Source organism: Misgurnus anguillicaudatus, chromosome 11, assembly GCF_027580225.2.
Source record: "Misgurnus anguillicaudatus chromosome 11, ASM2758022v2, whole genome shotgun sequence".
NCBI classification, from domain to species: domain Eukaryota; kingdom Metazoa; phylum Chordata; class Actinopteri; order Cypriniformes; family Cobitidae; genus Misgurnus; species Misgurnus anguillicaudatus.
Window position 1 is genome coordinate 9,164,974 of NC_073347.2, and position 25,534 is coordinate 9,190,507.

General features: G+C 36.1%; 1 protein-coding gene across 3 annotated transcripts in view; it reads left to right on the forward strand.

Moving 5' to 3' along the window:
* The window catches only part of prkn (parkin RBR E3 ubiquitin protein ligase), a 137,076-nt gene that overhangs the window by 101,520 nt on the left and 10,022 nt on the right, over positions 1-25,534 (forward strand). For all 3 annotated transcript variants that reach the window (XM_073872986.1, XM_073872985.1, XM_073872983.1), the window contains 2 exons: positions 18,145-18,206; positions 21,102-21,251. In XM_073872986.1, the coding sequence (XP_073729087.1) occupies positions 18,145-18,206; positions 21,102-21,251 (212 nt within the window). The remainder of the gene's footprint in view (positions 1-18,144; positions 18,207-21,101; positions 21,252-25,534) is intronic.

Sequence of the window (25,534 nt, forward strand, 5' to 3'; positions counted from 1 at the left end):
AGCTAACGCATGCTCACTTACGGTTTTGCTATTAACAGTAAACATTTCCTTTGTAATAGTAATTTTTAAAAATAAAAAACTATAATTTATTATAGTTTTGTGCAAACAGTAAAGGCTTTCGTTAATGTGTTTGATGGGTCTGCACGTGACGCACACATCTTGAGGGAGAGTGCACTGGTCTATTAGCTGATGGCAGTAAGTTTACGTTTTTTACCATGGTAAATGTGAATGGTGTCTAAATATCACAGCGGTTAAACGCATACGCGGGGGCGCGCATCATCTATGCTGAGCGTAGCTTCTTCTAGTCGTAGTTTCAGATGGTGCAACAGGCGTAAATATTTTTCACAATGTCGGACGTTTGGGAACTCCTGGATTAGAGTATAAAAAACTTGAAAAGTGTTAAATTAAGGTAAATTTAGAACAGATAAAAATGTGCGATTAATTTGCGATAAATCGCGAGTTAACTTATGACAATCATGCAATTAATCTAGATTAAATATTTAAGTTTGAGTTTATTTATTTAAGAAATAGTACAAGGCTAGTTTTCAGTAGTCCCAGGCAGGCAGATGTTAAATAACACAATTACTATTAAAAATATTAGAATTAATTGTCAGCCCTGGTTTAAACCCCACATGGGAAAATACATTGTAATGAATTGATAGCTTACAATACTGTGACCTTGAGCAGGTGCACTAAACCTTGAGCACTTTATCTTAGATTCCACCACTGAGACTGCAAGAAAATGTTGCCATCATTTACTCATGTCATACCAACCCTATGGTACATTTGTTTTTCTTAGAAACAGAAAAGATGTATAACATATGTCTCCATAAACTGCTTTTCCCATACAAGAAAAATAGAAGATATATGCTATCAAGCTCCAAAAAGTATAAATAAAAAAAAATTATAGTCAGTGTGCTGTATTGCAATTCTTCTGTGATAGCTATGTGTCAGTACTTACTGATAATATTTTGTGTTTAATGACACCTACAGTATAGACGTGTGTGTGTGTGTGTGTGTGTGTGTGTGTGTGTGTGTGTGTGTGTCACCCCCATCACCCCCATGTCTATTTTTTCTATGAGCACTAATTTGTCTTATCATTTTGTTTCATTCATATACGGGTCTGATTTAGATGAGTTTAGTCGTCTTATATGAGCCATCACTGCCTGCGGGCTTATTAGTGGCTCTGTTGGGTTATTACTGATTCACTGTACCGTTGATCTTTTTCTGTAAAGTCATATTTTCTCTTTATCTTTCTCATATTCCTTTCACATAAATTTCTCTTTTAAAACCGCCAGCTGAGCCCTTTAGTGCTGCAGGCTGTATTAGCAGATTCAGGTTTACCTATGCATCAATATAGTGTGTTAAGGGGACCCTGATCCTTCACTATTTGCTTAAGGGATTTAAAATCATCCCCATGATGTTTTCTGTGTGACGCCTTTCTGTGGAATCACAAATGAATAGATTTCTGGTAATCGAATATAGCTGATTTGGTTATCGACAGTTATACCACGGGCCTGTTGAATGCTTTATTGAGAAATGTTTTATTGGGTGTTGAATTATATAGGATTTCCGGGAGATGTGTGAGTCGTGATCTTTAACGGTCCACCTGGATACCACACAAAACTGTCTGATCGAAGGGTTTACACCGTGTCTACAATATGCTTCATCAAGATCAAATAAACTTTTCATGTTTAAAAGTAAGTAAGGTATTTTAATGTCATGTTGTTATAAACTGTTGAGACGTTCTTGAATTATGGTGGCACACCGGTCTGTTATTGTGGCGACATCTCCAAACCCCAATCATGACGCGCCACAAAGCGAAATGTGATTGGTTGCTTTATGTGTCATTCATATGGCCTCTTGGGTGGTCCTTAGCCATGCAAAGCTTTAGTAGGAAGTTAGTAAGGTCTTTGTTTTTCTTTTTTATGATTTTAAAAGTACAGTGTGTTTTAGTGGTGAGATTGCGAATTGCAACCAACCTCAATTTCGAAACGCAATGAGAAGCTACGGTGGCTGCCACAGGACAAACATGTCATTATCTGAGACAACGGCTGCGTCTCAATCAGCTCCCTTGCTCCCAAGTTTGTGAATCAGTATATTGTGTACACAAGTTCGGGCACTGGTAAGGACCTACCTCACTTCACATTGGGACACTGTTCACTTATTTTCCTGTCACGTGACTGCTTAAGCACATTGTGTGCTATTATTTATCATCAATAGGCAAAACCAACATCTCTCTGACTTTCTCTCTGACTCTTCTTAAAGTAATGAAAAGCACTTTCATTATTCTCTTACATATCTGAGCATAAATTTGGAGAAATATTACATTTAAATATTAAAGGCGGAGTCCACGATGTTTGAAAGCCAATGTTGATATTTGAAATCACCTAAACAAACACGCCCCTACCCCAATAGAATCTGGACCTTCTGTTGATAGACCCGCCCCACACATACGCAACCCGGCAAGGATGTCGGTTAGTAGACACGCTCCTTACTGCTGATTGGCTATAAGTGTGTTTTGGTAGTCGGCCCGTCTCATTTTCCAAAGCGTTTTTTTCAAACATCGTGGACTCCGCCTTTAAGTAGATTGTGGTCCCTTCCTGTCTAGCAATGTGTGCTTATATTAAAACTAAAACAAATGTTTGTCTTTTCAAAAGTCGCGTTTCATGAAGTTTATTGAGGTGGCTCGTGCATTTTCATTTGGAGAGCCTTAGAAAAAGTGCACGTTATTTCCGGTAAGAAAACATTGATGCTCACTGATTTTTGCATTGCATTTTGTGAATTTTTAGGGAACTAATGCACTGTAAAAAACAACCTATAGAATTTAATCAAAAAAATTGTTGTAACAATTTGCACTCACTTTGTTTGAGTAAATTATATCCTATATATTTGATTAAAGAGTACCTAAATTTAATTACTATGATAAACTAAAAAAAAAATAGGTAAGGTCTACCTATTTTTTTTCATAACTAATTACTTATAAAAAAAAATGAATAACATTAACCCTATTGGTATTAAGCCACAGATCTATTAAATTATTATTAATAATGATAAGCCTTTAAGAAACATTACATATTACTTATTCAGAGAGGGTTGAATAAGAAAATAGTTATACACTAGATTGCATAAATTGCTTGCTTTATTGACCAAATAACATTCTGTAAACATGTAAAACTAATTATTGGAAGTACAAAATAACCCCAATACATTTTAAGTGAAATACAACATATCATAGTTTTACATAAAGCTTCTTGAACATATTATTTCATAAAAAAAATAAACCAAAGTCTTCATGAGATGTTAAAAAACCATTAAAAGCAAGATTCCTAAATACTGTTCTTCATGTTATCATTAGAAAATTAAAGAAGACAATAATATGAGAGGAAAAACTGATCTCATTTACCTCAGTAGACTAGCATGCTATATAGATACAAACAAACATTTCAACTTCATTTAAAACTTATTAAGTGCAAAAATAAAACTTAATATAATATATCTCACAGTATAAGTGCATAAAACATTGAACAGTAACAAGAAGTACTTACATTCAATTTTAAGTGATTCGACTTCATATACAAGTCACATATATAACATATGAACTCCGAAATACTTTTTTGAACAGACATTAAAAAGCGAAAGGAAAAGTTAATTATATATCCTTAAATGATAATAATAATAATAAAATTGCTTCATAAATTGATCCCTTATAAAAAAAAACTCAATATATTAAATGATAAATTCAAGAAAACATTTAGAGTAATTATCTAGCATCGACAGCTTTACCGTTGTTTGTTTGTCTGCTCGACGCCCTCCCGTCTGTATCGTACATCAACCGTCCGCTGCTCTCTCTCGTCACGTGGCTTGCTCAAGTTCAACCACTCATATTGAGCAGCTCTGCTGTTCACGAGATTCAGACATGTAAATCATAATAATGGAAGTTAATATTTTAATCATAAATATGGATTTTTATTCGCAGGTGCAAGAACTGGGCGATGTTTCATTCAAAGCTAACCTGACTGACATATTCTAACCTATCAATCTGTCAACAACAGAGACAGAGAAGCACGCAAATGACTAAACTTCTGGTAGATTTTACAGTTAACCAACTTAACATTTCCATTCATGATGATATCAACAAGTTAAATAAAAACTTACCTGTCAACAAACCGCAGTTCTCCCGCCGATATGATATGAAAAATGGTTACTCGAGTCCCGCCTGGATGTTGATTCATGCGCACTTTGCGGTGCTAAGGCCAATATTTTGGGGTATATGTTACTTATTTTTTTTAGTATTGCAGTTATTACTGTTAAAAATTGGATAGTGAAGGTAGAATATACCCATTATTTTTTATTTTACTTGCTAGCTTATATACTTAATTAAATTTTAACTAATTTTCATGGGTTAAATTTAACACCCTCCACAGTAATTTTTTACAGTGTGTCCCAGTGCACTGGTATGATTTTGCGATTGAGGCAGACTGTAGAGCAGTACTGTAGAAAGATTGCGGTGACTTCAATGTAAGGGGACCCGTGGTGTATGTAGATAAATAGATAACGGCAATAAAAACAATACAGCTCATTATGTAAGGTCTTTATACACCACTGATGATATAGTTATGTATATTATATTGCATTTCTGTCAAGCGATCCTTCTAAAAGTTACACAGTACACCTTTAAGAATAGTCAAATTAAACTGTCCAGACACATCGACATGTTGGAACCATTTTGGAACGGCCCACATTTCAGTTTGCAAAGCAATTTTTGTGACTATAAAGGGATTTGATTGGAGAACATGGCAAAAGGCTGACATGTGTGTCATATATAATTCATATTCTTTTTTGGAAATGTCATGGCTTCCGACTGTGTTCCTCACATGTCGGTGGGTGAGGGGGGCAGGGGGTATTGATTATCTACGCAATTAAGGATTCCTTAAGTACTTAGATTTTGATTGGGCTTTCAAATGCTAATTCAGGGATCTGGGCATCTTGGGGAAACCCAGCACAATTGGGGCTTGATTTGTGGGATAAAGTGAAGTTAACGGAGTGTGTCAGACTTAACGAGGGTGACCTCTTGCATCTTAGACATTTTCTAAATATGAAAGAGAGAAAAAAGGGTAAAGCAACAAAGGCTTGTCAGAAGTGGGGTGTCAAACACACACCCTGCAACATCAATGACCTTGGCCTCTGTGCCAGGCTATCAAAGGTTATGAGGCTGTAGGCCAGAGATGATAGAGACTAGGTTATGAGTCCATGTCAGCAGTCCAGAGCTTAATATCGGCAGCGAGTGAGTCAACTTTGGTTAGTAGCTTGTTAGAACTACTACTGCAAACTTTCTTTTTCAAACTCTTAAAGGAGACATTTCACAAATAAATTGTTGGTGTCCCCAGAGAACATATGTGAAGTTTTAGCTCAAAATATCATAGAGATCATTTATTATAACAAGTTAAAATTGCCACTTTATGTGCAAAAATGTACCATATTGGGTGTGTCATTTAACATGCAAATGAGCTGATCTCTGCACTAAATGGCAGTGCTGTGGTTGGATAGTGCAGATTAAGCAGATTATCCCCTTCTGACATCACCAAAAGGGAGCCAAATTTCAATGACCTATTTTTACACATGCTTGTAGAGAATGGTTTACTAAAACTAAGTTACTGGGTTGATCTTTTTCACATTTTCTAGGTTGATAAAAGCACTGGGGACCCAATTATAGCACTTGAACATGGAAAAAAGTGAGATTTTTATGGTATGCCCCCTTTAAAAAAACATTTATTGCTTCAGCTGTAAATAAACACAACAAAGGAAGTCATAAATTTAGGTTAATGTTATTTTTTACTGATGTGGCCTACAGTAACAGTGAAAACTTTTTACAACTTAAATAAGTAACATCAGGTCATGTCTGAGATCAGTTCCGTGAATAGTAATGTAGCCAGTGTTTTCCCATTTCCACGCGTCTCTCTTTGCTTCTGTACCTTACCCCATTCACACAGCACTTTGGTCCCAAAAAATTTCCGTAAAATTGGCAGAGGCGCTTTTTTGTGAATGTTCTTGGATCGCTCCCGTAAAGAGGAAAAGTATTTTTCATTTCTGTGTGAAAAGTGATACTTTGTGGCTCTGAGCTGTCGTCGGTCATTTGTAGCCCAGTAAGGGGTTATGACGATGTGTTAATAAGGAAAATATAAGTGGTGGTTTAATGCATGGCTTTGAATTAGACCCGTAGGTCAAGGCTTGGCTGGTTATGTCAGGTGCAAGTCTCATTTACATAGGCGAGGGTGTAATAGCCACCAGTGACTCGACTCCCTGTTGAGTTAATAGCTCCGTCGACCAGAAATCAACTTTAAAGTTGACTAATGCATTAAATTTCAAGTCTCTTGAAGCCAAATGTTAGCTTAGTGTGAGGAACAGAGACCAGAATATTAGTCATAAAAATATCAAAAATACGGTGATATCGAAAATCCCCCGCTGTATCTGTTAGATATCATTTATGTTTAAAAATGTTCAAACTTGGCACATAAATGACAGTAAATGTCATGTGGAAATTTTGTATGACTTTAGCATTCTTCAAAATTTCTCCTTTTCTGTTCCATGGTGGAAAAAGTCACAATAGTTTAGAAGAACATTTAGAGCTGGGGATTATTTAAAATCTTTCGATCCGGTGCAAATTTCGATACCTCTGTTTCGATACCGGTTCCTAACTTTCCTTTTTTCGGTACCACACTGTTAACCCAGATATTGTCTTTACTCAAACAATCAAGGAAACATCGTTAATATTTTCTGTTTTGAAGCCAAAGCTTAAAAATTTTAGTTGATTTAACTTTTTAGCTTACGAAATCTATTAAACATTCAAGTAAAATGAACTTAAAATTATTAGTTAATGTTGTGAGGAATACCCATAATCCTTTGCGCCTGAATATTTTGATTATTTTCTGCTTTTTCACAAATTAAAAACTGATAAGAACTTTCTCTACTCAAATATTTGTTAATAAAATGTCATATAGGTTCAAGCTCTTATTTTATTGATGTTGTTTTGTTGTAAACTATAATTTTGTGAAGTCACCGTTCAGGTGATCAGTGTTTCCGTACATGAACGCTGTTCAGAACATTTTATTGTATTAGTCTCCAGTACTGACAATGTATGTCAAAACACATTTTTTGTGTGTTTCTGTGGAGAATTACATTTATTCAATGATTGACTTAAAGTCAGTCATTAATTTTTGTTATAATACCATTTATAACATCAAATGTAATGTAAAGTGATAAAAACTAAAGTTACATGCAACGGGTTTCCTCACACATTTCTAGTAATATCATCTAATCTGGGTTAAGAGTGCAGGAATATTGGAAGAAATTAAAACATTAAGTACATTAAACTTTAAATTAATTGTTATTTCAACCAGTCAAAATTAACTTTTTTAGGGCAACGAGTTTCCATAAATTTTTTAAGTTCAATCAACCTGTAACGGCTTACAGTGCACACTGTAAAAATACTTTGCTGCCTTAACATTTTTTGTTAAATCAACTCAGATTTACAAGTCATGTCAAGAAAAATGAGTTGTCATAACTTATAAAATATAGTTGATAAAAGTCAACTTAATTTTATAAGTTATAACAACTCACCTGTAGTTATAACAACTCATCTCTAGTCAAGACAAATAATAGTAAGTTGAAATGACTTGTAAATCCGAGTTGATTAAACAAAAAATTTTAAGGCAGCAAAGTATTTTTTACAGTGCATATGTTTTAAAATCCATTTAAACATCAACAAAAATACATTAAACACAAAACTTTTATTTTTCACCTTAATTAAAACTAATTCTGGTAACACTTCTCACTTAGGGTAACATTATTGTTTTAGGGTAGTATTATTGTAACTGGTTGTGTTTTTTGGATAGGGGTGTGCCATGCCATGCAGCAGACACACTTATTTTTTTTTTATGAAAATAAGGAAACAAAAATAAAGAAATTAAGAATATAATTAACACTACTTTATTTTATAAAATGTAAAATGGTATTTAGCTTGGACTAACAGTATTTAAATAAGTGGGTTCATTATAGCTGCAACTTTGACAAAAAGTTAAAATATTTAAATGGGTGACTGAGTTTTACTGGGAAGATTTGTATGCATGTTTGTTTTTTGTAAACAAAGAACTATCATACTCAACTTCATAATTATCAAAATATTAAATACATTTGGGATTTTTAAAATAAGTAGAAAATGCGTTCAATGTCATTTCATTCAAGTGAAATTAGCAAACCAGTTAAATGGAATTGTATTTTGTTTTAAATAACAAGCCAGGCTTGTAAGCAGTGTTGGGCTGCGCGTGTGCATCAAGTTTAAACCATAGACTGTAAAAAAACAGGTTTAAACGCATCGTCCATTTTGGGAGACGAGGGCATGAAGTCTTGCGATGCGGAGAGACAGTGGCGAGTGTTTCATAAGCATTGAGAGACACAAGCTGCGCGCACATATTTCTCATATTGCATCCTTTCTTCACTTGTGTTGGGTGACTGCGAGTATCTTCAGAACTTCCCGTCACGTGGTGGTGGACAGCCAATCGCTGGCACTTTAAGTCCTTACATGCAAGTACAGGCTCACACAGACATAGCCGCTTAGCTTTTGGAACCGAAATTTGGCACCGAAAGATACATAATTTTTCGATACTCATATTATCTGAGTTTTTCGTTCAATGCCATAAAAGTATCGACATTCAGTACCAAGCGATAAGAACATTACAGTAGTTAAAGTGGGACTTTTAGGAGGTTCTTTTGACAGAAATGCAATATAATATACATAACTATATTATCAGTGGTGTATGAAGACCTTACATAATGAACTGTATTGTTTTTATTATCTTAGAATTAACCTTTATATCTCCATACACCGCGGGTCTCCTTACATGGAAGTCGTCGTCATGTTTCTACAGTAGGCCTAAATAGACAAACTGATCTACAGAGTGTGTTTTGTTACTATGTTGTCTCAGACGATAACACGTTTGTCCTGAAATTGATAGGTTAGCCATGGACTCAGCTGTTGGTTGCAATTCACAATCTCACCACTAGATGCAGCAAAGAAACCCACACTGGACCTTTAATGCAATTTATATTTTATTTTCAGATTTAAAATAGGTAAGTTTGTGGTCAACTTCCAAAAGTTAATATAGCGTATGCCCATTGTCTCCTGTGGAGAGATCTGTTTTTTGGTGTGCAATACAAGCTTTTATCTGTATACTGTGCATTACAACCGTAAGATCCACATTAAGCACCAAACTAACCCCCGTGGTTGGATTAAATTTAGAGTTGCTGTAGACCCGCTGGTTTCATTTCCCGAAACGTTTCTTGAGCGTGACTCAAACAGCTGCGTGGGTCAGCGGGAGACACTATACATTAAGCCGCCACCCTGCCGACAAACTGCGAATAGTAATTAAGTTATGGAAGCAGCTAAATGAGGCTTTAACAATCGTGCGAGGCTCGTCTTTGTAACTTCCCTCCTTCTCTCTGTGTGAACGAGTCTTTGAGCGTTCGGTCGGCGTGCGGAGGTCTTGGTAAGACTTAAAAAGAAGAGTGGGAGTTAAACTTTGATCCTATTTTCCTTGTTCACATCGTTTGATGATTTGTGCGTGGGGATTTGAGCTTTCCAACTGCTTTATAGTATGACTAGTCAAATTGTTATAGGCACCAGACGTTTATGTGCCAAAACCAGAGACGTGTCATTCCGACGGTGGCCATTAGCAGGTGTCTGTATTGGGTTTATAATGTATTACATTTTGTTTTGTAAGTAAAATTGAATTGTAAAATGCTGTACAATTGATACATTTAATTGCAACAGAGGCTAAACAGATATTGTCTAGTCAAGCATGATATATACTGAAATGCAGAAGGTTTTTTGTTGGTTTTTGGCAGACGTTTTATCTTAGTATTGCCTGGCAGATGGTATATCCTCTGGCGTGACTAAAGAAAATCAATTGCAGTTTTTTTTCCTGACTTGTTCCCTCATTACTGTTTATCATTTCCCTTTATCCTCGTATCTGGCTGTTGCTCTTAAGTGTTGCTGTAGCTCAGTTGTGCAAGCAGCCCCAAGGTCATGGGTTCGATTCCCAAGAAATACGCATACTGATTAAATGCATAGCTTGCATGCTCTGGATAAAAGCATGTGGTAAAGCATGTGAGAAATATACTATATAACAGATAAAGTATTACATAAAATACAGGTGTATTGAGACGGGATAGATTGATGACCAGACTCAAACCCATGTCATCCACTTGAGCACCACATCTCCAGTGTGTCCAAATGATGTGCGCTACAGTTTTGACTTTACGTAACTCTTTACATAAGAGCTAGACTCAACTAGTCTCTCACCTTGTCTTTCACCCTGTCTCTCTGTATCCTGAAAAGTTCAGCGCTCGGTATGCAACACTTCTTCATTGCCATGGTAACAACATGTCATCTTTCCTTAGTCTGTATCTTTAATTATTTTTAGACAAACGTAAGCCTTTTTCCCTCTGTAATTTTAATATTTGTTGGAAGACTGAGAGTCCCCAGGCGAGTCCGGTATGATTAGTGCGCTTTGACGACATTTGCATAAGAAAAGTGCGGCGGCGTTTGCGCTTGCGGCCCCAGAGGAAGATTAGCAACATTAGCATTCGGCAGCCCACAGGAGAGTGTGTGTGTGCTGGAGACTTCAACCACAGGTTACTAGTGGGTGACCTTTATAAGTTTATAAGCCATACATCTTTTAGAGATAACTCGTAAGTAAGCCATTCTTACAGTAGGTTGATTTCTACCTGAAGTGTAAACACCGTAGCTCTGTGGTGCTTTCAGAACATTGCTGTGTTAATTTTAAAGGGCACCTATTTCATTGCTAAAATCAACGTTATTCTGGTATAACATATTGTGTTCGTGTGGTATATAGTTTAAAAAACACATTATTTTCCACATACCGTACATTTTTGTAGCTCCAGATTTCACTCTCTGAAAAGCTCTGTGTCAGTGATTGGCCAGCTAATCTGTACGTTGTGATTGGCCTGAATATCTCTGACGTGAGCCGGAAATGTGACGCTCTTACCATGTTTGAAAGATTTGCGCACAATGCAATGCTAACAGGAGGTAACTTACAGGCTGAGTTATGATAATGTCGGTCTTGTCTAGATCACCAATCCAAGGAAGTTAACTGTTGTCTACAATCCGTGTGTTTGTTGTAGTCCAAGAAAAGAGATTTTAATTGGAGACGAAAACTTGCGTCATTGTTTACTTTGGGGTTTGTACCTTTTGCATATTGTTAACATGTACTAATACACACTTACACACCAAAGGAAATGTAAAATCGTGAATCGGATAATTGGTGCTCTTTAATGGTCTGACCATAGACATATTGTAAATAGATGCTGCATTGGCCACTGAAACATGGGTTAATGTCATCACCGTTTTGGAGGTGGCAAGACTGCCATAAACATGTAAACCAGGGGTCGGCAACAGGCGGCCCGCGGGCCAAAAGTGGCCCACCAGTAATATTTTCTGGCCCGCCGGATTAATTTGAAATCCGTTTTTTAATTTTTTTTAATCAGACTTTTTTATTTTAAAATAACAGTTTACAAAAATGGCCCCGTGTATCATTCCTTCATTCGTTTTTTCAAATCAAAACAAAAAAAAATAAATAAAGAAAAACGACTTGTTTTTCTATTATTTATTTCCTGAACTAAAATCAAACGACTCGTTTTCTGAATGTGCGCTCAGATCAAAAATAACAAAAATGAATGAAAACGGGTTCGGACAAATTTTAATTGAACACCTTAGCAGACATATACCAATGAAATAAATTCAAACAGATCAGGTACTAACAGATTACATTTTAATAAGGGTTTTAAAAGTCTCATTCGCTAACAGTCCGACTTTTGATTTTTTTTCATTATTATTTATTCGCGTATAACACACTGACAAATAATATGTATTACCTGATAAAAAAACATTTGCGTCGTGGACAAGTTGCCACCGGCTCGCAAGAATGTCCTGAAAAAAATGCGTATAATAGCTAGTTTTAATCTTAACCGGCCGCTCTTTCTCTTCCAGCGCATCCGCGATCATAACTGTCATTAGATTTTGAACATACTTCTAAAACACAATCAATCAAATAATTGCAGAGGTTTGACTTCATGAATCATTTGCAAATTTACCTCGTAAATCATGTCAATGCGTCACGCGTGAAGACGTTAAACTCCGTGACATCGCAAATTACTGAAAAGTAATTGCAGGCTTTTAGAAACCACTACAAAATATGATAAAATAAACTCTTTTACTGCAGTAATATTTTAACTATTACACTTTTAACGTAGATTTTAAAGGAATCTACTGTTCTGTTCTGTTACTTGAACGTGGGGCTCGAGCCCGACCTTACGTTCGACCTGCCTTCGAGAACAGCAAGTCAAGTTCGTTTACCGTTAATTGTTAAGACTAAATGGGCAGGTAAATTCGTTAAAAAATGAAAGTAATCCGCCAAAATATGGTTTTACATGTCTATTAAAATAAAGCCATTATTAATTTTCCTAACGCATAGTTCTTTGATCTTTACCTCCTTTTAAAAATAAATTTGGCAAAGGAGGATTTTCAGCAATTTGTTTGAACAGCAACTCTGCAACCAATGGTTTCGGTTTATGTTGGTTAGAAATTTGAGTGAGAGGCTTTGTCCCATTTAATTTATTATTTATATTTCATTATTTTTTCTGTTTGTTTTTCTCTGCTACTAATACAATGTTAAAATAATATTTATATTGGCACGAACACAATTTTTGTATAACATTTATAATTGTTATAGGCTACTTCATCTCTCTTTTTTCGTTAGAGACATTGAATTTGAGATTCTGGGAACGAGATCTAACGTTAAGTTTTGCGGACCCTCGTCAGGTCGGGAAATAAAGCGGGTGAACACAGAGTGTATTTTAAGCGGTTTACTGAATAGAACCTTGTCGGAGCTGGACAAAAAGCGGAGACCTCCTTAAACCTTAGGTGTGTATGTGTGTGTCCCGGATAAATATTAATAAAAAAAGGAATACAGTTCAAAAGTCGGACTGTTAAGAGTCTTTCATGAGAGCATAAATGCCTGTAATATGTTACCACTAATAGTACTTGATCTGTTTAAAATGATTTCATTGATATATTATGCCTATAAAGGTGTTAAATAAAAAAATTGTCTAATCCAGTAATTAATTTTTTATCTGAGCACACAATCAGAAAACCTGTGGTAGTTAATTTTTTCATTTTTGTTTTTAATTTAAAAAACGATTGAATGAATGATACACAGACCCATACCCATGTTTTTAGCAATTTTTAATGCCGTCTTTCGTATTTTAAATAGGAAATAAAGACAATGTTTCTTGACAAAAGATCAGATAGCTTATACTAGGCTAATTCAAAATAAGACGTAAGTGTGCCAGCAGCAGTTGGCCCGCCATCTACTGGCTAAAAAAAATATTGGCCCGCGGCCAAAGTTACTTGCCGATCCCTGATGTAAACAATGTTGCTGTTCTTCTGGATTATAAGCATAGTAATTAGAGATGCACCGATATAAAAAATTCAACAATACTGATAGTAGATTATTCAGACTGATATCTGCCGACACTGATACCAATAGTTTGGTGGTTACATTAACTTGCATTAACTAAATTCTTAAGATTACATTTTCTGAAGGTTATTCATTCATATAATAACCATTAATATTGAACATTAAGCTAGTGATGTTTCTTTACATTTTCTATACACAGCACTCAAATTCATTGCATTTTCCTGTTTTCTTATGATTCACAGGATATTAGCCATGACAATGGGCTGTTTTTAAAGTATAATCCGATAGCTGATAGTGTGAAAAATGCTTTTATTCACCTATACCGATTATTGGTGGAAATATCGGTGCATCTCTAATAGCAATGTTTACATCTCTTAACGATTTCAATTGTTTATGTGGAGTACAAAAACTTTCATGTTCACTTACTGTGTCCTTCCTAATATGGCTGCACCGGTGACCCATCGCAGCAACAAGCCAAAACGTTCAGTGCCACATTGTGTATACTGTGTCTGTGATATGTCATTAGGACTAGATAGGACTCAACCAATGACATGAGTTTGCTGCGGGACCCCCTGCCATCTCTTTTCTATGCAGACACAGCGCCTCACATTGGTCCGAAAAACAGATTCAAATTCGCCTTATGTCAGTGCCACAAACCCACAGTGTTTAAAGTAGTCAAGAAATAGAAATTAAAAACTTTTGAAATACTGTACTGTACTTAATTAAATACTGTAGTGTTTTTTTATAAATAACTTATCTGTGCACTTCATTAACCTCCTACCCTCTTTGAAACAACCTCTCTTCACTTCCTGTCATGAGGAATGGCGCGAGGGCGGGGCTATCGGAAACATGTTTCCACCTCGGAAAGATCGCAGCGATTAGCCATTAGCAACTAGCAACTTTCAATGATCCAATCAGTTCTCGATGGACGAAATCAAGTCCCGCCCTACTGTAAATTTTTTCTCATTTCAGAAGCTGTTTCAGTTTGATATACGCAATTACAAAAAAGAAGACAATCGCCACTTCAGTTTCATGGTAACTTAACTTTGTCTCTAGTAAGCTGAGATAGCTAAAGTAATTAAACATAAATGACACACATTATGACATATATTTTATATTAAACAAGACATATTAAACGAACATAAAGTTTATATAACATTTAAAATTTGCATCATACGCACGTGAAATTCGCAAATACACTCAATTTGCCGGCTTTACCTAGCTTGTTGTCTCATTATGTGTATAGATACAGCTCAAATTGAGTAAAGAGCGTTTTTTACAACTTACAAGATTGTCCGACCTCCTCTCTTACTTTCTTCCAAGCCAAGATCCTTTTTATTCCTGTTTAGGGCTGGGATAAACGATTATTTTTTAAACGATTAATCTAGTGATTAATTTTTCGATGCATCGATTAATCTAACGATTCATTTTATCAGTCCGATTCGACTTCGATTCGATTCTCGATTATCTCCCCATTAATTAACTAGTAGCAATTTATTCATGTTGATTTACATATCTGAATGTAAACATTTCAATATATGTTCATTGCTCTTAAAATTTCAAAATAAAAAAAGACTATACAAGTGCAAAATACTGCATTCTTAGTCAGAGGTAGCATTCAATAAAGCATTTGCAGCTCATACTGTGCAGTTTAGTAACAGTATAAAAATCTCAAGTTCAAATTACTTTATTTTACATGCATTTATGAGCAAAACCTCTTCAATGTGCCTTTTGATGGTCAGTGTAACTTTTATAACTTGATTTGTTTAATCCACATTGTTTTCGTGCTGTTCTAGTCCATTTAATGACAGATATAAACACAATTATAGACTTAAGAAGCACATATATTATTAAATCTCTTTCTCTTAAGTTTGTTAAGATAGACTAGGACTCATTTACTGCTGTACAGAGAGTGAATGAAAGCACAGTCTTCTGGCAACAGTGACATATTTCATTGCTTTCTGTTAAATTGCTCAAAGTCATCACTGTTTAAAACACACTTCGCATTCGTGATTTTAAAGGTAAAATGACACTTTTTCGCGTCAATCCACGAGCATTTAAACCATAAACAAAGCACTTTCACTTTAATTGAGCATGAGCAGCGCAGCAGAAACGATTCCAGCACTGTTGCTACAGAGCCGCGAGCCCGCGCTGCTCATGCGGCGGGGTGCATGCTTGTTAACATGGGCACTGTCTTTGTGCTGACTTAACACGTTAAAGGAATAGTCTACTCATTTTCAATATTAAAATATGTTATTACCTTAACTAAGAATTGTTGATACATCCCTCCACCATCCGCGTGCGCGCACGCAAGCGCCGGAGCGCGCCGCGACGCTTCGATAGCATTTAGCTTAGCCCCATTCATTCAATGGTACCAATCAGAGACAAAGTCAGAAATGACCAAACACATCAACGTTTTTCCTATTTAAGACGAGTAGTTATACGAGCAAGTTTGGTGGTACAAAATAAAACGTAGTGCTTTTCTAAGCGGATTTAAAAGAGGAACTATATTTTATGGCGCAACAGCACTCCTGGGAGTACTCCGACTCATCTGAAAAGTCCGCTCCCCTTCTCACTCTCATAATGGGAGAGGGAGGGTGTTACTGTGCCGAGTCGAAGTACTCACAAAAGTGCTATTACGCCATAAAATATAGTTCCTCTTTTAAATCCGCTTAGAAAGGCGCTACGTTTTATTTTGTACCACCAAACTTGCTCGTATAACTACTCGTCTTAAATAGGAAAAACGTTGATGTGTTTGGTCACTTCTAACTTTATCTCTAAATGGTACCATTAAATGAATGGGGCTAAGCTAAATGCTATCGAAGCGTCGCAGCGCGCTCCAGCGCTTACGTGCACGCACACAGATGATAGAGGGATGTATCAACAATTCTTAGTTAAGGTAATCACATATTTTAATATTGAAAATGAGTAGACTATTCCTTTAATCACTCACACTTAACGCTTCATTCACGTCCGGTGTGAACGCACCATTAGGCCACCACCAGCTTTGTTGTTTTAGCAAATTTTCAATGAACATGCCTATTTACTTTTCGTTCTCTTTATTAAGATACGAACAGAAAATACAATAAATATGTACACAAAATTAAAAAAATAATAATTTAAGAACAAAATTAAAATTTTTAGGTAAAAGTCAGTATTTAGTGTTGACCTCTATTGGCAGCAACACATCTTAAACTTTTTTGGGGTCATTCGATTAGAAATTAGGGTTTCATTTAATTTAGGTTTAAGAGATCCTGCAGGTTCCTGTTTTTGCTTAAGTGGAAGAGAAGATCACACTAAACACTTTAATTTTTAATACTGCATACAAATTACCTGTATTTTGTTGTTTTATACTAAAGAGAACGAGAAATAATTATATAAGGAAAACATCTAATGTTGGCCTAAGACAGTGGTTCCCAAACTTTTTCAGAGTGCGCCCCCCCTTGTGTACGGTGCATTCCTTTGTGGCCCCCAAAGAAAATTTGTGACAAAAACTGTTCTAAACATTTTAAAAAAAAAACATTAAATTATACAAAAAAGCAGTGCTTTTGGTTAGTAGCCTTATTTTTTTTAGGCTTAATTACACAGAATTCATGATAAATTCATAAAATGTCATAAAACTGGGGCCCTCCCTGGCACCATCTTGCGGCCCCCAGTTTGAAAACCACTGGCCTAAGACTTTTACAGCGTATTATATGTTTTGTGGTTGTGCAAGATTGACTTCTTCTCTATATGTTCTTTAAGTGAATCAGCAACAGACATCTGTGATGAGACATTTCTAAGCTCACCATTTTGAAAAGCATGTGTTTTGTACTATAGGCACTCAGATGTCAACAGCCTTTATCTGTGCGTTTATCTATAGAGCTTAGTGATTTAAAACGGCACTCTTATGTTTATGCTTGTCACAGAGAAGCCTGACTGTGTGCTTGTGCTGGTCTGTAAGCTGTATCACATACAGATGAGAGTCTGTCATTAGTCTCCTGAGAGATAATTGCTGTGTGGCACAAGTCTTTGGTCCAAGGTTTGTCTACAAAAGGGACCACATCATTACACCACGCTTGTTAGGGAAGAGGATAGGAGCGCCACTTTAGGGTCAGGGTCCTCGTCTAAGCTCGAGCACATTCATCTTTACTCATTTGCCGTTTATAATTATCATGTGTGGGTATCAACGGCAAGTCGTTTTGGCGGACTGGGAATTCGAGGGATCTCTTTGATGATCTTCCTGTTAAGATGCGTCTCGTATCTTGTGGAAATTAGGCGGCTTGAATGAAAGACCTCTCCTCTGAGAACGTGAACTTGAGGTGCGTTCAGCATCCCGAGTGGTGGGCTTTCCAAAAAGCTCCGGTCATTAGCGTTTGTATACATGCGGGATACGGATTTTGATTTATGCATTTGTAGTTGACTGTTGCATTTCATACACTTTAAAAATGCTGGGTTATTTTAACGCCAAAGTTGGGTACATTACAAAGACAAATAAAGTAAAACAGAAATGTGTATTAAAAACTTAATTTCATGTTTAATTTTAAGCTTCTTACTGCCATGCTACAGTAACTCTATGCCTAAATTACTTTTCATTTTCTTTCTTTAGCTTGCTGTCCGGACTCTCTCATTAAAGAGATTCATCATTTCCGAGTCCTGGGAGATGAACAGGTACGTTTGGACTCACTTACAGACACACGCATACACCTTTTAAACAACCTTTCCTGTCCTGGCGGATTCTTAGTTCATCCTGATTGTCAGATTGTCATTTAATTGGCCCGTCTGCCGTTCCCCTCGTGTCACTCACTAAGCCCTCCTCAAGCAACTAGACCTCTGTTACTTTATTCAAGACCATCACGCCAACCAACGCTCGCTATCAGTAGCGGGATCATCTCGAAAGGTTTCCTTGTTCCTCACCAACTTTTTGTCTTTGAAGTTTTCACACCAATTTGAGCTGTTATCTGACACCTTTGCAAAGCACCATTAGGGACGTTTCTGCAATTACGCTCCAGAACATACTGTTATGGCAAGTGGCCTCTCCTGACATCTGTAATACATTGCATGTATTTTCCAGCAGGAGTCTATTGGCCACAGGGAGATTTGATATTTTTGCCGGTGTGCCAGCTGTTGAAAACAAATAGTTAGATATCTTAAACTAGCTTACACTTCTTCCGTCATTACAGTTGAGGTTAAGATATTAAAAGGAAAACACCACAGTTTTTCAATATTTTACTATGTTCTTACCTCAACTTTTTTTCAATGCGTGCCCTTGCGTGAATGCGTTAGCATTTAGCGTAGCCCCATTCATTCCTTAGGATGGACCTCGGGCGCAGTAAGGGGCTGGACACACCAAAGTTTTTATGCCCACGGCAGGCGCATGTTTTCAATTGATTCCAATGGAAACTGCGTTTTTCAAATAAGCAAGCAGCTAGCGGGTTTTGTCCGCGTTGAAAAATGCCGCTCTGGGTTTTTTCGTGCTGAGCGCCGAGAGTTTAAAAATATTCAACTTTGAGTGAAAAGCTCCGCTGCAATATCAGTTCTCACACGGCCGTCCAATTACAATGGAGGAGGGGCGGGACATTACCACAGTAACCAACCGGCTCACAGCTGAAGTATCACAGCTACCAAAGCGCTCGGCTAAAAAACAGCTGGCATTCGGTGTCCGCAAGCCGTTTTCCGTCGCGCTTAAAAGTTTTGGTGTGTCCAGTCAAGTTTGAGCGAGAGGGGGAGGAGTCAGGAGTGATGATGTTACTGTGCGCTGAGGTCGAAGTGTTGTAAACTAAGTGGTCTGTCACCATACAATATAGTTCTCATTTTTATCCGCTTAAAAAATCGCCACGTTTTATTTTGTGCCACCATACTCACTCGTGTAACTACTCATGTAACAGTCTTTAAATAGGGAAAACATTGAAGTGTTTGGTGGCTTCTAAATTAATCCCTGTTTGGATCCTAAGGAATGAATGGTGCTAAGCTAAATGCTAACACATTCACGACGCGCTGTACAAAGATTAACTGTAAATATTGAAAAAGATAGGTATGTATTAATTCGTAAAATATTGAAAAACAGTGGTGTTTTCCTTTAAATGCAATAAAGCAGTGGTTCTTAAACTGGGGTCCGGGGCCCTCAGGGGGGCCGCGAGATGGTCCCAGTGGGGGCCCAGTTTTATGACATTTTATAAAATACATTCATTTATCATGAATTCTTTGTAATGAACCCTAAAAAATAAGGCTACTAACTAACAGCACTACTTTGTATAACTTAATATGTTTTGTTTAATTAAAATGTTACATTTTAGAACAGTTTTTTGTCATACATTTTCTTTGGGGGGGCCGCGAAGGAATGCACCGTACACAAGGGGGGCCGCATGTGGAAAAAGTTTGAGAACCACTGCAATAAAGAGCACTGTCACACTAGACCCTGAGCATTCGAATATATTTCGGACGTTACTGCAAATATATGCGGGAAGTCCTTATACAGTAGTCAATTTTTGCTTTTCGGTGAAAAGAAATCACACCGTGACATACTGTTTTTTTATTGGTTGCGTCTCCATGGGAAACAAATTCGCAGGTTAAAGTTCACCAGACTACTCGCAAAATATACAGCCTGATCTCACTAGAATTCGTAAATATTTTACCAGTTGGCTAATTCGTATGAAGTTAATCATGCAACAATTATCAATGATCATAATAAAAACAATAACGAAACCTCCCCCCTAACCCCAACGTCACATGGGCAAATCATAGAGAAATGTACGAATTTGGTTGTACTAATTAATATGAATTAGGCACCTTGAAAAATACGTACAAATTGCCATGACATAGCGTTGAAATATCTTCGCACAAGCTTCCAGTCCAGCCTGATCGTATGAGAATTCGTGCACATTTTACAAGTTGGGTAATTTGTATGTGAACCGTACAAAAACATACAATTATCATACAAAAAACACAATAACGAAACCCTGCCCCTGAACCCATCATCAGGGGTGCAAAAGCAAATTGTGCAAAAATCTACAATTGTGGTCGTACGAATTAATACGAATTAGCCACCTCGTAAAATACGTACGAATGGCTAAGAGATAGATAGCATTCGCATGCGTATGAATGGAAGTCAATGGAACAAAAGTGTAGTGTGACAGCCCTTTAAGAGATTTTGATCGTTTTATGGATGTCAATAAATTGATTTATAAATTCTCAAACATGCTTCATTTATCTATCGCATATCCTCCACGGGATTGTGGCTGCTAATAAAAAGTGCAAAAGTATTTTAAAAAATTACAGTATTGGTTGCTTGTTGACATTGTAAGGTTAAAAAGTGTTCGATCCATATGTCTCACTCCAAACATTGCATAAGCTTTGAATAAAGCATACATTTACCTTGTAATTCTTGACATTTACATTTCACATTATTGATTTTGCCTAGTTTAATTTACTAGTGTTTGGATTTCAAGTCGATATCTATTTCATAATACAACAAACAATAGTTTGCATTACAGTATATGTAATACATTAAGTGTTGAATTATATACTGTCAATTGTGATGGGTCCTCAGTCAATCTTTGTTTTTAGTATGAGCGTTACCAGCGGTATGCAGCAGAGGAGTGTCTTCTTCAGATGGGAGGAGTTTTGTGCCCCGCCCCTGGATGTGGGGCTGGCATACTTCCTGTGGATGATGTCAGAAGAGTCTGCTGTGAGCTACGCAATGGACTCGGCTGTGGGGTAAGACTTGGTTAACATCTTTCCGCTGACCTCAGAACAGCTCTTTTTGTGCTTGACACATTCTTACCAATTTTATGTGTCTGACTAAAAGTACTGGGTGCTGTTTATAAAATATCCAATATCTCTCTGTTTTCCATTCTTAATATAAATCACCATCATCAAGCCATTCGTTCTTTGATTCCCCGATAACAGATGGTGCAAGTATAGAGGAAATCAGATGAAAATCTGCCAATATGTCTTATAGTTTAGTGTGACATTCTCATGTTTTTGCTCATTCCTGTCCTCTTTTCCTGCATATTCCACTTGTCCAATCACCGCACGATGAAATTGTAATTACCTCGCAATTTGCATGATGTTTTCTCATTAAAGATTAGGGTGCAGTTCAGCTGCTATTAGCATCAACTGATTATATGTTTGCAAACACAAACATCATCACACCAGCAGAGTAAAGACTTCATATCTGAGGATCTGTCTGTCTCTGTTGAAGAATGACCTCCACCTCATATCTTTCTGTTTACAGTAACAGAGAGTTTCAGCTACAGACAGACAGTTTCACATTTCAGGATGATGTCATGTATAATGTGCATTTGTTTTGATAGAGTATAGACTATCACAGTGACATTATGATACACAGACCTCTGATGTGGCAGAAGGAGAAAAAAGTTGAATAAAAAGGTAGAGGTGAGCGAGGCACACACTAATTTGGGGTTAATTGTAACACAACTATTTTACATAGTTACACAGTGCTGAGCAATCTGTGCTTTTTGTCTTTTTCTCTTACTGTCAGAAGACGATCTCCTGTGTATCTGTGAAAAGTTTTTATTAAGATACTGGACAAAGAGTGTTTTGATGGAAAGTAAATTTCTTTAAATGTATTTTTTTGATTTCTAAGTTGGGTGTGTCCCAAATCTAACCTTTATTTTAATCATCGTCTTGTTGACTAAAACATCATAATATTTAGAAAAATGTCAACATCTCCTTAATGATAGCTAGGATTGAAAACACAGCGGGGTTAATTGAAACACAGTGTTAGAATTAAACCTTAAGTATACAATTATAATAAAATGAAAACAGCTTAAATACCATTAATCAAAATATTAACTGTCAATACAATACCAATAACATACACTAAACAAAATTATAAATGCAACACCCATTTTTTGATTTAAGACTACGTTTACACGTGGGCTTTTTTCAAAAACAGACATTTAAACCTCTCCGGTTTCAAAAGTTTTCAGAAAAGTGTTCATTGACACGTACCCGTGTATATATGCCGTTTGCGTGTAAAAGAAGGGTGCAAACAAAGGGAAATGTCTCAGTTTTTTTTTAAATAACCACACTGTAAAAAATACTTTGCTGCCTTAAAATTTTTTGTTGAATCAACTCTGATTTACAAGTCATTTCAACTTACTATTATTTATCTTGACTAGAGATGAGTTGTTATAACTTATGAAATTAAGTTGACTTTTCTAACCCCAAAAGCAAAGTATTTTTTACAGTGCATGTAGATGTAAACAGGGCCTTAGAATGGCCTTTTATTCTGGCCAGCCTTAGGCTCACCTGTGTAATAATCATGCTGTCTAATTGGCATCTTGATGTGCCACTGAACAATATTTGAAGGAAATAGGTCTTTTGTGTACATAGAAAAGTCTTAGATCTTGAGTTCAGCTCATGAAAATGAGGGAAAAAACAAAAGTGTTGCATTTATAATTTTGTTCAGTGTATATATATATGAAGAGTTTGGTTCCAAAACGCGATAAACGCCATTTTTGAAAAAAATGAGTTACTGCCAAAATCAGTATTATATCAGGTCAGTAGTTAAAAGTAAATTCTTAATTTTACGCAAAATCCAATATCCGCCGTGTTATTCTGTCATCTTTTCTCCCTTTTTTCCCAAAATGCGATAAACGCCCCTGCTCCTTTTTTACAGAACGCAATAAATCCATTTCTGATATTACAGCCCACCAGTCACGCAATGTAAACAAACAATGGCGGACGCGCTGAGTCCACGGAGTCCTAGTTTTCCTCATCTACTTTGTACTTCGTGATCAACAAACAAAACAAAATAATACTTTAATTGCATTGATAAACCTGTGATGGTTTTCTGTGATGGGAAAGAAACGTAAGCCATCAGCATCTAATATTTTCCCTGAGAGGCACTCGGGAGACCGGGTGCTTGTTCTCCCGACAGCAAGCTTCTCATGCTAACACATTGACCCCAGAGGATCTTATGAAAAACTTAACATAATTTTACTCAAAGTCAACGAAAATCGAGCAGGACCAAAAACATTTTACAGCTGATCGGTGTGAAAGACGTTAAGCGAGGACGTCAAGTAACCGCAATGACAGTGATCTTAATATGACAAAGTAAGTGTTTTGATTAATGACATTAATGTTTATATTTTTAATTAGTGTGTACAACTAGTCAACTAAATGAATATAACATGGCAAAGATGAATGCACATTTATATAGGCTATTGATTCAATAGATTTATAGCATTTTTAATAAAAACTTGTCATGGATTTATTGCATTTTGTGGAAAAAATAATCCGTTTTTATAATAAATCTTTGAAAATCAAGTTATGGATTTGAATTTTTTATGTTTTTATAACCTAAAGATGCTGTGTGAAAGTTTGTAACAGAAAATAGTTGTTTTCATCTTGTCACTTTCTTGGTATAGAAAACACGTTTTTACCAAAATTTGTCAAAATGGATTTATTGCGTTTTGGAACCAAACTCTTCATATATAGACACACTGTAAAAATATGCAGAATGAAGTTAAAACAACTTTGCGAGTTTTAAGTTGGGATAAGTTGACATAACTAATAAAAACAAGTTAACAATCCGGAGGGGTACAGTACTTTTTTATAGTTTAGCTACTCAAAACTTTTTTGTTTGACTTGTTGATTTTATTTTATTTTACTTGCTGATTTGTTTTATCACTGTTTAAAATATTAACATACATAAAAGAAGCCAAGCTAATATAAAACACTTAATAAATAAATATCAAAATTAAGGTCATTAATAGAATGTGCTTTGGCGGCCAACCATGTTGGAGACCACAGCTCTATATATTGAACCAAAATGCATTAGGTTGTGCCTCACTCTCACCTCTAACTTGTATTTACTGTAGAACCAGCTAATTTCATTAAATAAATCACTGTGTTTGTCTGTCTGTTGTGTTTTGAAGCTATTTTAATGATTTTCTCACCTTTAATTGGAATGTCTTACTAAATTGAGATCAGCAGTCGCTCAAAGAGCATTTCTTCATTACACTTGGATTTCACAAGTTTTAACTTTAAAAATGTCAGTTCAACTATAAAAGTTAAGATAGGTAATGTTGCCTGTATTTTTAAGAGTTGAGAAAGAGAGGGCAAAGCTGTCTTAATGAAAAGCGGCATGCATTAAATACCTTTTCAACATACAATGAATGCATGAAGATAAAAATTGCTAAATAATGTTAAATGGCACATATTATGCCCATTTTTACAAGATGTAATATAAGTCTCAGGTGTATCCAGAATGTTTCTGTGAAGTTTGAGCTCAAAATACCCCACAGATCATTTATTATAGCATGCCCAAAATGCCCCTATTTGGGCAAAAACACACTGTTTTGTGTTGTGAACCTTTAAATGCAAATGAGCTACTGCTCCTCACTCCCTTACCAAAAGAGATTTTTTTGGTTAAAACAGATCAGATTTGGCAAAGAACCACAGAAAAAAACTCACTGAGGGCAGAAACTATGATAATACATGACTGTCAGTCAGCGGTCGTGGGCGGGGCTTTATCCGTGTGATGTCACATTGCTAAGAGAATCAAAACATGTCTAATGAGACTGCTTTGATTTAATGTGGATTAATAAAGGTGGAAAATGAGTATTTTGGTGGTTGTGTTCACACACTGCCAACACACATTTATGTCCAAACACTTTGTAAACGTGGATTTTGCATAATAGGTGCCCTTTAACTTTAAGAATTAAGTACAAAATAATGTTGAATTCCTGTTCAATGTTGTAAACTTTATTTTTTTGTTACTTTATATGGATAGAAGTGCTAGCTATCATGAAATCAAGATATTAATGCCTTATAAGTCAAAGGCGTCTGCATTGGACTTAGATTTTAATTTTCCCCATATATACAACAACAAAATAACACAAAATTGTTATTAAATAACTAACTAACACTCACTGCTAACTAATACATGAGGTTGTGCTAAACCACAGTACTGTCATTAAATGGCCTTTAACAAAAACAAATTGAATGTTATTGTCAGAAATGCAACA